This window comes from Aplidium turbinatum, chromosome 12, assembly GCF_918807975.1.
Source record: "Aplidium turbinatum chromosome 12, kaAplTurb1.1, whole genome shotgun sequence".
NCBI lineage: Eukaryota > Metazoa > Chordata > Ascidiacea > Aplousobranchia > Polyclinidae > Aplidium > Aplidium turbinatum.
In genome coordinates, this window is record NC_137483.1 from 6553724 (window position 1) to 6568964 (window position 15241).

Sequence of the window (15241 nt, forward strand, 5' to 3'; positions counted from 1 at the left end):
CTGGACTATATAACATACAGTAGCCTAGTGCAGTGATAGCATTTTTGCGTATTGTAATAAAACAGCAGCCAAATAAACTTGAAATCTTTAGCTTTTCGTGGCTTCCGCAGCGTTTTTTATGATGATCGTTGTTGTTGCAAGAAAGCTTTGATATCCAGTTTAACGTTGGAGACCTTCACCATTTAGTTGCAGAGTACTCCGTTAACTACAACAGCTGGTAGGCCTCCTATTTTCTGCAACTTTTCGCCCCGATAGCCTAGTTGTGCCTTAGGCGCCTGGCTTTATTAACAAAGAAACTGCAAGATGAAGCGACACTAGTTCGACTCTCGTGGTGTGCGATTGAGCAACTCTAGCAATTGAAGTGTGATCGCAGTGTAGCCTGCTGTACGTTATCGCAATGGCGCAAATGAAAACATGATTATTAGTAACCCATTTGAAGGACGACTTCCTGTATAGCCGCTACTACGGTAGTGAATGCACAAACAACAACACTTGAACAATTGAAAACTTCACTCTATAAAACTTGGTGACCGGGCCTGTCACGTTAGTTCACCCTTCTTCCAGTAGGCTAATACGGAACTGCTAGGATTAAGCTTTCTCAGTCCGAGGTTGAAGATAAAAACAAGGCCGTTGTGGGAGTGGCATCCAGTTTACTGTTTTGTTGGCGATAAAAAAACAAGAAGCACATACAAACTGAGTGTCTATCAGCACAGCAGGATGGCAACGCAAGACCTGTAAGGTCAGCGCTGCCACCCTAGCCTTCATAATTGTAGCTGCAGTAATTTTCAGTCCTCGACAATGGTCTCTCTACTCGAGTGAGCTCAGTTCCCTCAAAGTATTGCTTGTGGCCGCTACCACGTGGGGTCACGCTAATAAAGTAATTAAGGTACAAACATAGATGTTTGCAACGCCTAGGCCAGGGATGGCAAAGGGTCACAAAAGAGACCTTAATCCTTGAAAAAGCAAAAGTGGGTCATACATTTAATTACATGTTAATGCGAAACTTGCTGCTGCATCTTCTCTGCAAGTCTTATTATTCTTGGTTGGTAATCCGTAGTTTTTAGCTTCACACATGCAGCACTCATATCTGAGCTGAGACGATTCCGTGTGCTTGATTGTATAAAATTCATGTGCGAAAATGAAGAACCAAACAACGTTAACAGAGCTACCGCAAATCTTTTCATAGTTTCAAACAACTTTGGCAGGGAGTTCCACTCTGTAAGAATTATATTTTCAGCATGATTTTCAACAGCAGGAAAGTCACAACCATCCATATCCGTTTTCATTTTTTGTAGGAGAAGATTTAAGTCCACAAATTTTGCTTTCCAAACTGCACTTTTTGAAAGTTCCATTTCCAAGTTGTAAAGACGAAGCCATTCGAAGCTTGATAATTCAAGATTTTCAAATTGAATTGCATGCGGAAAAGAATGAACTGCAATCTAGCTTTCGGAACTGGGTAAACCTTTCTGACATTACATTTTTGGCCTCTTTCGTCAGCAAAACATACTTGTTGAGTGCAGTTTGCTTTTGTTCATAAGTTAAATTGGTGCTGGTAAAGTGCTTCAACAACTGAGGAAAATATTTTAACTGACCTTGTTCAAAGTCTACAGAAAAAATAGCGAGTTTCTTCTCAAATGCTTTAATGTGCCCAAACATGGATAATTATTTCCACAGCCTTGCAATTTAGTATTTAACTTATTGTAATGCATTGTGAAATCAGCGAAAAAATGTAAATCCTTCAATCACGTAATTTCGCTTAACTCTGGATATTTTTTTCAGCTAAAAAAGTTGTACTTCTTCCAACAATTCAACAAATCGCTGTAAAACATTACCACAACTTAACCACCTTACACTGTTGTACATGAGTAAGCCATTAAATTTACTGTCACACGCGAAATTTGCTGAAATATTTCTTTAAATTCATTATTTTAAAAGACAAGTCGGTCACTAAAAATTTGTGATGGGTCACTTCGTGACCCGTGGGTCAGTGGTTCGCCATCCCTGGCCTAGGCTATATCGACATCCAAGAAGGTAATGCGCGATTAGGCGCACATTACAATGACAAAGGAAAGCAGTGGTTTGTGCATGTCGCTTGCTGGTTGTAGTGTTTTTTGCCATCTTTGAATATTAAAGTGTTAAATTAAACATGCTCAGCATATTCATGTCTAATTATAATGTACTAAAATAGGTGAAACTCGGTTGAAAATGGGAAATTTAGAAACGTAGTGTGAAAATTTATTTATCTGCGTCCGGCAACAATAAAACATAATCGTCTGCAACTCATTTTTCTGTCGTGTTGCCAGATGGAAAATTTTGTCTAGATTTGGGGAACCTTCAAGGTCACTGAGAATAAAACTTAAATTAAGAAAATATTCATGTCCTGGAAATTCGTAGCACAAGCTAACCTGGACAGAACTTTTATATAGGTACTTTTAAAGGTGAGGTAAATTTAACCAAAAACTGGTAACACGTGTTGTCTCAAACGTTTTCTGCCTAGACTGGACAAAGTGCAGGCCTTACTTATTAGAAGAAATGGTGTATTGGAAACGACAATAATAAAACGAAACAAACAGTTGCTTACCGAATTCTTACATATTCCCTAGTCACTCCAAATCCCCAGTTCTCCAGATTTATAAAACAATGACCACTCCAGTCCATGCCAAAACTTAAAAAGAAAGATCAACTAGCAAAAATTGTTAATGCATGGCCGGGTCACTCAAGCATGAAAATAGAATGGAGCAGAGATACAACAATAATATTAAATGGGCGGGGAATCGTTTCTAACATACCCACCCCCAAAACCAGAGTTTAACAAATGAGGGTTTTACCAATGTAAAACGATTAAAACGAAGCAAAACACAAACCAATTAATTGCCACAAGGTGGCCACATAAACGACAATTAACACGAATTATGCAAATGTCGACCAGAATCAAAAATATTCGCGGTTAGCAAGGATCACAATTGCAACACAAAGGCTGGCTTGCATTACACACAAACTTAATAGAACATGCATAACAGTAGCCTACAGAAGGACATCGAAGACACGCCCAAGAGGAGTTAAAAAACCCTTTTGACCAACATGCTTAGCGATTGCTAAAATTAAGCACAAAAACATAAGTCTACCGACAACTGGAAGTCAGCATAAACGGATACACGAAAAACAAATGATAGCATACATGGTACCAGTGGCAGAAGTGGGGATATGGCATAAACAAAAGCACACATACAACCTAATACTGCACAATGCTATGACCAGCGCAAGTGACATTAACGTCAGAGCAAAAGTAGGCTACCAGAAAAAACACGCGACTGTTAAGTCGAGTCGTGATAATTAAGCAATGAATTGACAAAACACGAAAAATAATATCGCACATAGCAAAAGCATTAGTAGTGAGACAGGTGTGTGAAATAGTCAGACCAAAAACAGAGCTAGACTGCTACAGTGTAAATAACTGCAGGATGCAAATAGAAACAACACTATTAATGGGAGTCAATAACACAGTTATGGCAGAACTGCTGGATGCAAATGCATCGACGACGCCGCGCTAGCTGCGGTAGTGAGGAGCACAAGAATAATAATAGTAAAATAAACACAAACACGCAATACAATTCAAATATGAAACCTAAGCAGCATGAGCAATGTCAGTTGTGCAATCGTGCCAACCAGCCAGCCTAGAAAACAAAATTGTCATTTTAAAAGTCCATACTGCCCTCTAGCAGGCAGATCTTTCTGATGTCGCGAACAAACTCTGTACCGTCAGCAACCTTTACTCGCACGCGTCTGACAAGTTTATTAGTGTCCGGCATAACTTCCTTTACAATAGCCTTGGGCCAGTGCCCACGTTTAGTTGCCTCGTCCGTTACCAGTACCAAATCGCCTGGTTTCAAGCTTGGAGATGTGCCAAACCACTTTTGTCGGGGCTGCAACAGAGGGAGATATTGCAACAGCCATTGTTCCCAAAACTTGTTTGTGAGGTATTGGGTCTTTCTCCAAGAGCGTCGATAACCGTCAGCCTTCATAAAAACATCTGGCGGTAGGGTGTCACAAGCTGATCCGGTGAGTATCATACTTGGAGTCAGGGCTTGCAGATCATCTGGTGACGATGGGAGCGAAGTGATGGGACGATCGTTTAAAATTCTTTCAATCTCTGCTACCAGCGTTAGAAGGTCGAACTCATCCAACGTAGCGTTTCCTACCAGCGACCGCATCAATTTTCTTAATAAACGAAAAAATATTTCGTAGAAGCCGCCTTGATGTGAAGCACGCGGAGGGTTGAAGTGCCAGTTCGTTTCATGCCGAAGTAAGGCATCGGTGACTTTCTTTTGATGGAGGTTCTTGAGTCCTTGCCGAAGTTCGCGGTCTGCAGCAACAAAGTTTCCTCCGTTGTCACTGTACAGATCAGTAGGACAAACGTTTCTACGGCTGCAGAATCTTCGGTAGGCTTGAATGAATGCACTTGCCTCCAGGGATTGCACGACCTCAAAGTGCACAGCACGGGTCGCCAAACAATTAAAAATACAAACATATCGCTTAACACTGCTGCGGCCGCTCTTTACCATCAATGGACCAAGAAGGTCAGTGCCAGCAGCTTGAAAAGGAATGGATTTGTTTACGCGTGGAGCAGGTAAGTTGCCCATCTGCTGTTTTCCGGCGGTAGCTTTCCAAAAACGACAGTTCATACAGGAATGCAAGACCCTTTTGACAGCTGATCGCCCTTTGACAATCCAATAACGGGAAGCAATGGCGGTAAGGACTTGTGAGCATCCCATGTGTCCTTCTCGTTCGTGATACCTCATGATCACTAGATCGGTGATTGGGTGCTGATGTGGGAGAATGATCGGATGCCTTCTTCCGCTTGACAGAGAAGATTGTTGCAATCGCCCACCAACTCGTAACGTTCCGTTAACAACATAGGGGTTTAGGGACTGTAGCTCCTTCAAAGCCACATGCTTCTTCAACTGCAAGTCGGACACGAGTTCCACCGGGGCGTCAAATCCTGGGTGGTTATGGAGAACTGCGAACACCGTCGGGTATGCTTGATGCTGGGCGGCTGTGACAATGGCAAGTTCAGCTTCGTCCATCTCCTCGACACTGAGCGAATCTGTCTTAACAGTCAAGGAGTCATCTCGGCATTTCCTTTTCAGGTACAATTTGTAGCGAAGCAACCATGCAACCGTTCTTTGCAGATCGTGGAAACGCGAGTAGCGGGTAAACAACCGACATAGAGAGTCTGAGTCCGTAATCGTGTGTTGCTGAGCTGAGCAACGTTCAATGTTTTTAACCTCTGGATCGTCTGACGAAATTCCGCCAACAAAGTCGGGCTGGTTTGGCCAATTGCTCGTGACATCATGCAAAAACTTAGGACCATTAAACCAAAGCTTAGCGGTATTAACTTTATCAGGCCAAACTCCCCGAGACGCGAGGTCAGCGGGGTTTAAAGTAGTCGGTACATAATGCCATTGATTGACACTGGTAAGCATGTGAATAGTGCTCAGCCTATTAGCCACAAAGGTGTGGAAACGAGTCGAAGTATTATTAATGTAGCGCAGCACAACAGTTGAGTCTGTCCATAAGACAACACAATTGAATTTAAAATCACACTCCGTCAGGATAAAATTGCAGACTTTGGCAGCGAGCACAGCAGCAGTGAGCTCCAGGCGAGGTACGCTAACAGGCTTTAATGGAGCCACTCGAGCCTTGCCAAATAGAAAATTACAAATTACTACAGAATCATCATAAAACACTTTAACATAAAACACGACCCCATAGCCACTGGTACTGGCATCACAAAAACCATGCAATTCAAAGCGGATAGCACATTTACCAAAAAGAGTCAGGCTTCTAGCGATGGAAACACATTCAAGCTCTGAAAGGGCCTTTAACCAAGCTTCCCAATTAATGTTTACTGGCCCAAGGCCATTAAGGGGTTCATCCCAATCAAGTTGAGCGTCACATGCCTGCTGCAGGAGTTGCCTAGCAGGTAAAATGAAGGGTTGTATTAGACCTAGTGGGTCGTATGTTTGCGAAATCATGGAGAGAACGCCTCTCCGGGTGTTAGGCTTTTGTTGGATACTCACCCTCACCTCCATGCAATCGCTCGCAGCATTCCACACAACACCAAGGGTTTTCTGCGTTGGAAGCTGGCACTGAGGCAAATCGACCTTCGACGCCAAGTCTTCCTGCAACACAGAACTCAAGACCTCTGCACTGTTAGACAGGAATTTAGTTAAATGGAAGCCGCCACTTTGTAATAGTTCACGCAGTTGTTGTATTAGTTCGATAGCCTGATCCGGCGATTCACATGAATGACAAATATCGTCAACATAAACATTTTTTAAAACTGTGTTAACAGTGTTTTGATCAGCACCTGCTTCATTGTCTTTGGCAGTCATCCGAAGTGCGAAGGCAGCACAGCATGGCGACGACTTTGCTCCAAACACATGAGTTTGCATACGGTAGTCGACAGGTTCCCGCTTGAGATCATCGTCCGGATACCATAAGAATCGAAAGGCATCCCTGTCTCCTTCGTCTACACGTACTTGGGAAAACATGGCCTTAATATCGCCCACAACAGCGATCGGATGTTGCCTGAAGCGAAACAATGTTCCTACAAGGTTATTGGTGAGATCTGGGCCATGAAGCAGCTTGTCATTTAATGACACGCCTTTAAACTTCGCGCTGCAGTCGAAAACGACTCTAAACTTGGCCGCATTGGTCGTGCAGTGATGGGGCACATAGCACGTCTTCCCTGGTGTGTCTACCACACCAGTTTCAAGTGGCACAGCATAGCCACATTTAACATATTCCTGCATTTTATCACGATACTTATTGAATAACACCGGGTCAGTAATAAATCGGCGCTTCATTCCCTCTAGGCGCTTGAGTGCCATAGAGCGATTATTGCACAAGTCCGGGTCTTCATCCTTCCACAACAGCCCTACAGAATAGTGTCCATCCACCTTCTTCACCGTGTCCTGCATGATCTGCAGCGCACGTTTATCCTCAATTGAAGGACAGGGGGCCTGTGGCTCATCGATGTCATTAAAATCCTGCAACAATACATTTAACATTCTATCGCAAGACTCCTTTACGCTAAGAAAGTTTACCATTACTGGTGAGTTGAGTTGCCTATCGCCACCATCTTTCCCATAAATGGTCCAACCCAGAAGAGTGTGCAGTCCACATGGTTCTCCTGGTGCGCCAGTACGAACTTCCTGCAAAAGATAAGCCTGGTGAAGATCGCTACCCAATAACAACTCAACCTTCCTATCTTTTAGTTCAGGGAACTTTAAGTCCTCCAAATGACTATATGCACTACTAAGTGCTTCGGTGGGAATACTGTGGCTGACATCCACAATCTGGTCCATCACCAGAGCATCTGCAACGGAAAACACAGCCTGCTCTTCCATTCCCTGCACAGCCAAAAAATCAATTTTCTTGTCATGAAAGGAGACAGCATTGGTGGTCAGCAACTCCACATTGCTTTTTGTCGCAGCAACCCCTAAGCGAGATACGAGGCTTGAGGAGCATAGACTGACGCTAGAACCTTCATCGATAAAAGCATAAGTATAGGTATAGTTGGAGGGGTCCCCAGCCCATACCTTAACTGGCAAAACCTTAAAAATTGTTGTCCCAGATGTTGCTGGCACAGTTGCGGACGTTGTTGCTGAGATGCCCTTCTTCAGAGCAGAGGGGCTTTCCTCTTCCACACGGTTTACATGCAGAAGTGAATTATGCCTCGATCCACACGTTGCACAAGATTTCTTAAATCTGCAATCAACCACTCTGTGGCCTGCTCTCAAGCAACAAAAACACAGTCTATGCTTTTGCACCAGGGTTCTTCTTTCTGCAACAGGCTTTTGTTTAAACATCTCACACTTCCATAGGGCATGCGACTCTGCACACAAACAACAGGACTCTTGCTTATGGTTAGCAGATTGGGAAATCTGCTCTTGGGTTGTGCAAACCGAAGCACGCTTGTAGCCACCTTGCGGATTAGATCGAGCCATCGTTGGTTGTAGAGCTCTCTTAACATCTTTGCCTGGTTGCATAAGATGGCCATATTGGCTGTCGGCTCGAGAGGCTGCATCCTCGACCAAGACTCTTAAATCGCCAAACGTGGCACAGTCCGATCCCAAGTGATTAACATTAACAAACTGCTCCTTTAACTTATAAGGAAGTCGCAGGAACAGCCGTTGAAGCACCTCATCACTGTTTAAAAGATGGGACTTACCCCAGCCATCGAAACTGACTTCACACTTATACATCTTGTCGCAAAGCTTTGTGAGGCCCGGCGCATCCCACTCTGAAATAGGGGGTCCTTGCAGCAAATCTTCCTTCACTTTGGCCATGAGTTTTCCAGGGTTGCCAAACCTTTTTCTCAATCTATCCCATGCCATTCCATATGCTCTTTCACTATTTTGCAAGCAACTCAGGCCAGAAATTACTTCCAAGGCCTGGCCTACACAATTGTCCTCCAAAAAGGCGATGCGATCTTCAAAGCTTAGATAGTTTGACTCAATGTATCGTTCAAAACGCCTTTTAAAGTTAAAGAACTTTAACACATTGCCGTCAAACTTCTCCAGCGACAACCGAGGACCATGAACATTTTGAAACCCTGCACTGAGCTGGGGTTGAGGCACGACGATGGGAAATTCACTATTATTATTAGCTTCAGTGCGAAAGGGAGATGTGTAAGGATTAAGAATATTACTAGCACTACTGCTGCCCTGAAGGATACCCTGTTCTGCTTTTACAGGTGGTATCTTTACACCACTCTCACGGGGTGTCACGTGACTGCTAGACTCAGCAGCTTTGCCTGTGTCACTGCCTGCATCCATAACTACCGATGATGTTTGATGTGACACTTGCTTGGATTGTTCTCGGCAGCTTCGAAGGAGGGTAGAGCAGGCTTCAAGCAAACCATAAATGCTTTCCCCCATACGGTTGATCCTAGATTCCATTGAGCCTGATTGCTGTGGTTTGCATTTGAGTAAATCTAAACGTTTAAGGGAGAGCTTCCTTTGAAGTTCGAGGCATCTTTTCTTTACCTCCAAAACTTCAGAAGAACTCAGGAAATCATCACTTGAGCATAGCTCCATGTCGATGGAAGTTATGCCAAGCTCGATTTCAACCAGCTCTTGTTCTAACACAACGAGACCTGGCAGCTCTTCGCTAATGTCATGTTGACCACTAATATTAGAGGCGGCCTCATGCTGCTCTGTTGAGCCACTAGCATAACCATTTGGCTTACCCCGTCTTGGGGTTTGCTTGGGCTTTTTACGAGCCATAATTAACACACAGCAATATACAAGCTACAAAAAACAAAATCTGTACGGTACTTACCTTAGGTGAGGTGACAATTGACCTTCACGATATTACGGAGAATGTCAGTAAGCAACCTACTAAAATTACAGGGTTTAACGGTAACCAGTTCTACCTGACTAGAACAATGGCCTGACAGAGTACAGGCTTAGAAGCTTCAATCTTTGGCAGACCTGACAAGACTGCCCAAAGTGAAGATCTATTTACAAAATTTAAACAAAGTTTACAACGTGGCGGGCTCAAAGGCACAAACCAAAAAATGAATCCTTGGCAGACCTGAAAAGACTACCCTAGGATAACAAACAACTAGTTACAAAGTTCAAAGAAACTTTACAGCATGGCAGGCTCAAAGGCACACACCAACAAAATGAATCCTAGGCAGACCTGAAAAGACTACCCTAGGATAACAAACAAATTACAAAATTCAAACAAACTTTACAGCATGGCAGGCTCAAAGGCACAAACCAATAGTGAATCCTTGGCAGACCTGACAAGACTACCCTAGGATAACAAAACAAATTACACAACTAGCTAAAGTGAGCTAGACAAAGGCACATACCATAAATGAATCCTTGGCAGACCTGAAAAGACTACCCTAGGATAACAAACAAATTACACAACTAGCTAGAGTTAACTAGACAGGCATAACCTTGCACCAAGCAAAGGTATGTTTTATAAATGATATCTCAAACGTTTTCTGCCTAGACTGGACAAAGTGCAGGCCTTACTTATTAGAAGAAATGGTGTATTGGAAACGACAATAATAAAACGAAACAAACAGTTGCTTACCGAATTCTTACATATTCCCTAGTCACTCCAAATCCCCAGTTCTCCAGATTTATAAAACAATGACCACTCCAGTCCATGCCAAAACTTAAAAAGAAAGATCAACTAGCAAAAATTGTTAATGCATGGCCGGGTCACTCAAGCATGAAAATAGAATGGAGCAGAGATACAACAATAATATTAAATGGGCGGGGAATCGTTTCTAACACGTGTTACGTTTTTGCTGTTTACGTTGACCAAACAGAAAATTTTTGAAGCAGATTGTGGTGAGAACTTCTGGTAAATCGGAGTTGAAGCAGTGGTGCCACGGCTTGTGTTTTATCACAAGATCTTGTGTTTTTACTTTTGATCTTGTGTTCTTGTGCTTTCCGATCTATTTTTGGCTAAACCTTGTGTTTTTTGATCAAAGTCAAATTAATCGTTGCTACCATGGTTTGAGTTTGGTAGAGAATGAAGGACTGGAACTAAAGGTTTTGGTAACTAGGTTTCTGGTAGGCTACGTACTTAGGCATATTGACCAATTTTACTCATTGAGTTATCAAGCCTGACCAGATTAGCTAAAAACTTGATCTGAAGAGAGTACGGTATGTGCTCGTCGTCAGACTCAGAGGTTGTGTTGCTCGATTGTAGATAACAAGAGCAGCGAAAAGAGTACATCAGCATCAAATAATGACAATCATTCCTCAAGTCCCAAAACGAAAAAGTGGTATAAACAGCCTTTTAATCGTCAATGGTTGAATGATCCTGATTTTAAAAGTTTGGATACAAGAACACAAAACTGATCGAAATGTAGCCTTTGTGATATTAAATTAAAGACCACGAATCGAAAGAGAACAGCGATTAGTAACCTAAGCATGTATCTTCTCTAAACTGTTTATTTCAGAGTCATGTTATTCTTCAAAACGGGACGCAAAGGTTCAATTTTGCAATCTTGTGCTTTTGTATCCAAATCTTGTGCTTTTTTTTCTTAAATCTTGTGCTTTTTCCAAATTTGCTGTGGCAGCATTGAGTTGAAGTTTGTGAAATTGGTGAAGCAACTGAGAAGTTTTACTAGCGGCGTCTTGTAACCAGGGTTGCCAGATTGGCCTTTTTACGGCCAAATGTCAGAAATTTGGCCTTTTTGAAAAGTGTTTGGCTGGACAATTTTTGTTTGGCCGCTTGGCCTTTTTTTGGCCTTTTTTAGTTTCCCGATTGGCATTTGTTTGGCCTTTTTTTCTTTTGGTTTTCATAGTTCTTTTGGTTATCCCTAGCAACAGTGAAAAGTTTTGGTGTAGCGTTTTACATCATGCCCATTTCAAAGACCTTGCTAGCTATGCTTTAACATGTCTCTGCATCCCTGTCAGTAATGCAGTAGTAGAGAGGATTTTTTCATTACTTACTGCAGTGAAAATAAACACGAAACAAAATGCAGACTGAGCTTTTGGAAACGATTTTGCGAATACAAACGGACAGGCTGCTGAATGGAAAATGTTGCACAAACTTTGATGGCAGTGCCATAATGATAAGGCGTTTCACATCTGATATTGTTTATGGTGAAACTAGCAGTAACGAAATGGCAGAGGCGCTAGCTTTCCTATAATAAGGAGTGTTCATTGTGGAAAGATGTTGGACATAAATGCAATTGATTTCTCTGATTTTGCAGTGTTGGGTGTTTAATGTAGCCTACAAGTAATTATATTGGGTATAAATATTGTATATATATACTATTTTATATTGCATCAAGTGATATGCCAATATTAACTCCTTCTCACTAGTCACCTGGGTCTCACTGGTGGACGTTAATGGCTTTTTAGTCTACAGGATGACGCTTAGCCTAATGTTGTATGCATATTTCAGTTGTATTGTAATTGTTTCCATACCTATCTGTTTGTATTTTATGGATTGCATTTTTTCAGGAATTTTACTAAGCGATTCTTCTTTAACAGATAACATGTAGAACAATAGAAACTGGGTAAATATTATCTAATTTGTTGTTGAAAGTAAGTGCAAAAACACCACTGATTTCAACAAAGAGAACAAAACCTCAGGTTTGGCCTTTTTTTCTGTAATTTGGCCTTTTTGGGGGATGCATTTGGCCTTTTTTGTTTTATCAATCTGGCAACCCTGCTTGTAACACTGGTTAGGCTGACCGTAACGAACTTTGCAAATGATAGGCTGCTACTGTAGGCTTACGTTTTGAGGAAATTTGTTATAACTGGTAGATTGATTTGTATTACATGCGTTTGGTTCATATTACATCAGAGGTATCAACATGGCTACCTCTATGGCAGGGGTTCCCAACCTGGGGACCATGGCCCCCTAGTTGGCCATGAGCCTTTTTCAAGGAGGCCATGGCGGCAAAATTTGAAAAATAATAATTTTTTTAATGTATCATCTCTATCCACTCCAACACTATATAACAAAGAAATAAATTAAAATTTAATAAAAATGCTAGTACATTTTGCCCAAATCTTCATGAAATGGTCTACCTGTTGCTGTATAAACAAGTTTTTTAAAACGATGTTTCTTAATTTTTTAAAAAGGTTAAAAAAATAAGGAGGCCATTGATTCTTCAAAATTTTCAAAGGGGACCACAGTGTAAAAAAATGTTGGGAACCCCTGCTCTATGGAATGCTAGGTTGAAATTATAGGCCTAGATCACATTAAAAAAAAATTGAAATAGTTTCAATGTTTTGTTACACAACTGACCCATTTACATTTATGGTGATTAGCTTCGGGTGGTTAATTAGTATATTATACACACATAGGCTGCTATATACCGTAGTCAACTGTGAATTCACCTTTAACGCTAAACTTTTAACTTAAGTTCTTACTGTGATCTCAACTTAGCTCACACATTTTCAGAATTGAATTGAGTGTCAACATTGAATATTATGTTGACAGCACATTCCTTTGAACTAGAATTTGGTAAGCATGTGGTAGGCTAGCCTACACTGAACAGTGTAGAGTTTACTAAAATATGCCTCCTTTTTCACGTTGCTGATGTGCTGTAGCAAATGGAATGCAATTATATTCCCATTCATTAAAACTCCAGCAGTTTAAATGTGGCCTATTACTTCAAAGTAGTTGACGCTTCTGTTTTTCATGTTCATTAGAGACTACCTTCCAGATAGACTACTATAATTCAAAATGGTTTTGCTAACAAATTAGTAGCAATGTTTTTTTTTTGGAAGTGGCTACGTTTACGGCGCCGTAAATACAGCCGTTCCATGCCTTTTTTTTAATCTTTACGTCGCTTTTACTGCGCATGCGCGCTGGTGCGTATTTTTTTCTTTTTTCACCTTCTCTTTGAAAGAAAAAGTAAATATATAACTTCTAAATTCAACCGCCTTCGCCAAGTGAGTCAGTGGCGCGTGCGATTTTTGTCTGGTTCTTACTCCCAAGGATATGAGTTCGATACCACCAGGAGGTGATTCTTTTTTTAAACTAAATTCTAACCCGAAGTGACTCAATCGTTAGGCTACGCATTTTTGTGGCCGTTCAGTTTAGTTTGGTTTTAGTTCTGACCATCACAACGAAAAAACAGTATATGACAAACACAGCAGAGGTCTACAAAAAGGTAGAAGCGACAAAGAACGGACGTTATAGGCTAGCGTGCATGATACCGAAACAGGACAATCAGTTTAAATATGGCACGGCCGTAACACCTTAATAAAATTTTTATAAATTTAGAACGAAGAGGAAAAAAAAGCTAGTGATTTTTTCTAAATTAATAAAATTTTTGGGTGTTACGACCGTGCCATATTTTAAACTGATTGTCCTGCTTTGCTATCATGCACGCTATAACCAGTGGCGTAGCCAGAAAAAAAATTTGAGGGGGCCAAATATTAATTTAATGAATTGAAGAGAACGACAACGAATTACTGCGGGACCATCTAACGACACTCGCACGAGAGTCTCCAATGTGGCTGATTTTAAAGAAGTTCGCCACTCCCTAGAATTCTTTTTAGCAACGAAAAACAACGCTCGACATGATTGTGTTGACGATGACGGCGAGGTAATAAAATAAGTATTTCAATGATGTGAAGGACATTACTAAAAGAAGCATAATTTTTGCAAAATATGATCAAAAAATGTTTTCCCCTTGGATGTCAACTAACCTAGTTCTCCTTTTTAACAACGATTCAATGTCCGACAACATCGAATCCACATATAAACGACAATATTGCCAGCCGATGTAAATTAGCACTTCGGATTAAGACTTTGTTAAAATAAACATCGAGAATTACAAACAAGACTTACAGCGCTGGTGATCGCAGATGGATATATTCCATCAATAACAAATGTCCCCGCACAATGCAACAGTGGCGATTATGACTCGCTGACCTAATTTTGCGTCACTCTTTGATACTACATATGTTCGACAGTTAATCCACGATCATTCTATTGCGAAATTAAATAATTGGTTAGAAGAGACCGGCGGCCAAACTTGGCCGATTGAGGAGGTAGCACCGGCGGTCATTGTGCGGGGACATTTGTTATTGATGGAATATATCCATCTGCGATCACCAGCGCTGTAAGTCTTGTTTGTAATTCTCGATGTTTATTTTAACAAAGTCTTAATCCGAAGTGCTAATTTACATCGGCTGGCAATATTGTCGTTTATATGTGGATTCGATGTTGTCGGACATTGAATCGTTGTTAAAAAGGAGAACTAGGTTAGTTGACATCCAAGGGGAAAACATTTTTTGATCATATTTTGCAAAAATTATGCTTCTTTTAGTAATGTCCTTCACATCATTGAAATACTTATTTTATTACCTCGCCGTCATCGTCAACACAATCATGTCGAGCGTTGTTTTTCGTTGCTAAAAAGAATTCTAGGGAGTGGCGAACTTCTTTAAAATCAGCCACATTGGAGACTCTCGTGCGAGTGTCGTTAGATGGTCCCGCAGTAATTCGTTGTCGTTCTCTTCAATTCATTAAATTAATATTTGGCCCCCTCAAATTTTTTTTCTGGCTACGCCACTGGTTATAGCGTGCATGATAGCAAAGCAGGACAATCAGTTTAAAATATGGCACGGTCGTAACACCCAAAAATTTTATTAATTTAGAAAAAATCACTAGCTTTTTTTTCCTCTTCGTTCTAAATTTATAAAAATTTTATTAAGGTGTTACGGCCGTGCCA

The 15241-nt window shown here is 41.2% G+C and overlaps 1 protein-coding gene across 1 annotated transcript; it reads right to left on the reverse strand.

Moving 5' to 3' along the window:
• Nucleotides 1-3695: 3695 nt before the first annotated feature.
• On the reverse strand, nt 3696-9293 carry LOC145780536 (uncharacterized). The gene is made up of 2 exons (XM_082592163.1): nt 6081-9293; nt 3696-5699 (listed from the first exon to the last, which is right to left on the reverse strand). Exons 1-2 carry the CDS (start codon nt 9291-9293, stop codon nt 3696-3698), a joined length of 5217 nt encoding a protein of 1738 aa, XP_082448289.1.
• Nucleotides 9294-15241: the final 5948 nt, after the last annotated feature.

Coding starts and splice junctions, on each gene's coding strand:
- LOC145780536 (XM_082592163.1), bottom strand. CDS start 9,293: ATGGCTCGTAAAAAGCCCAAGCAAACCCCAAGACGGGGTAAGCCAAAT. Junction 5,700..6,080: donor GCGATTGCATGGAGGTGAGG/GTGAGTATCCAA, acceptor CTATTTGGCAAG/GCTCGAGTGGCTCCATTAAA.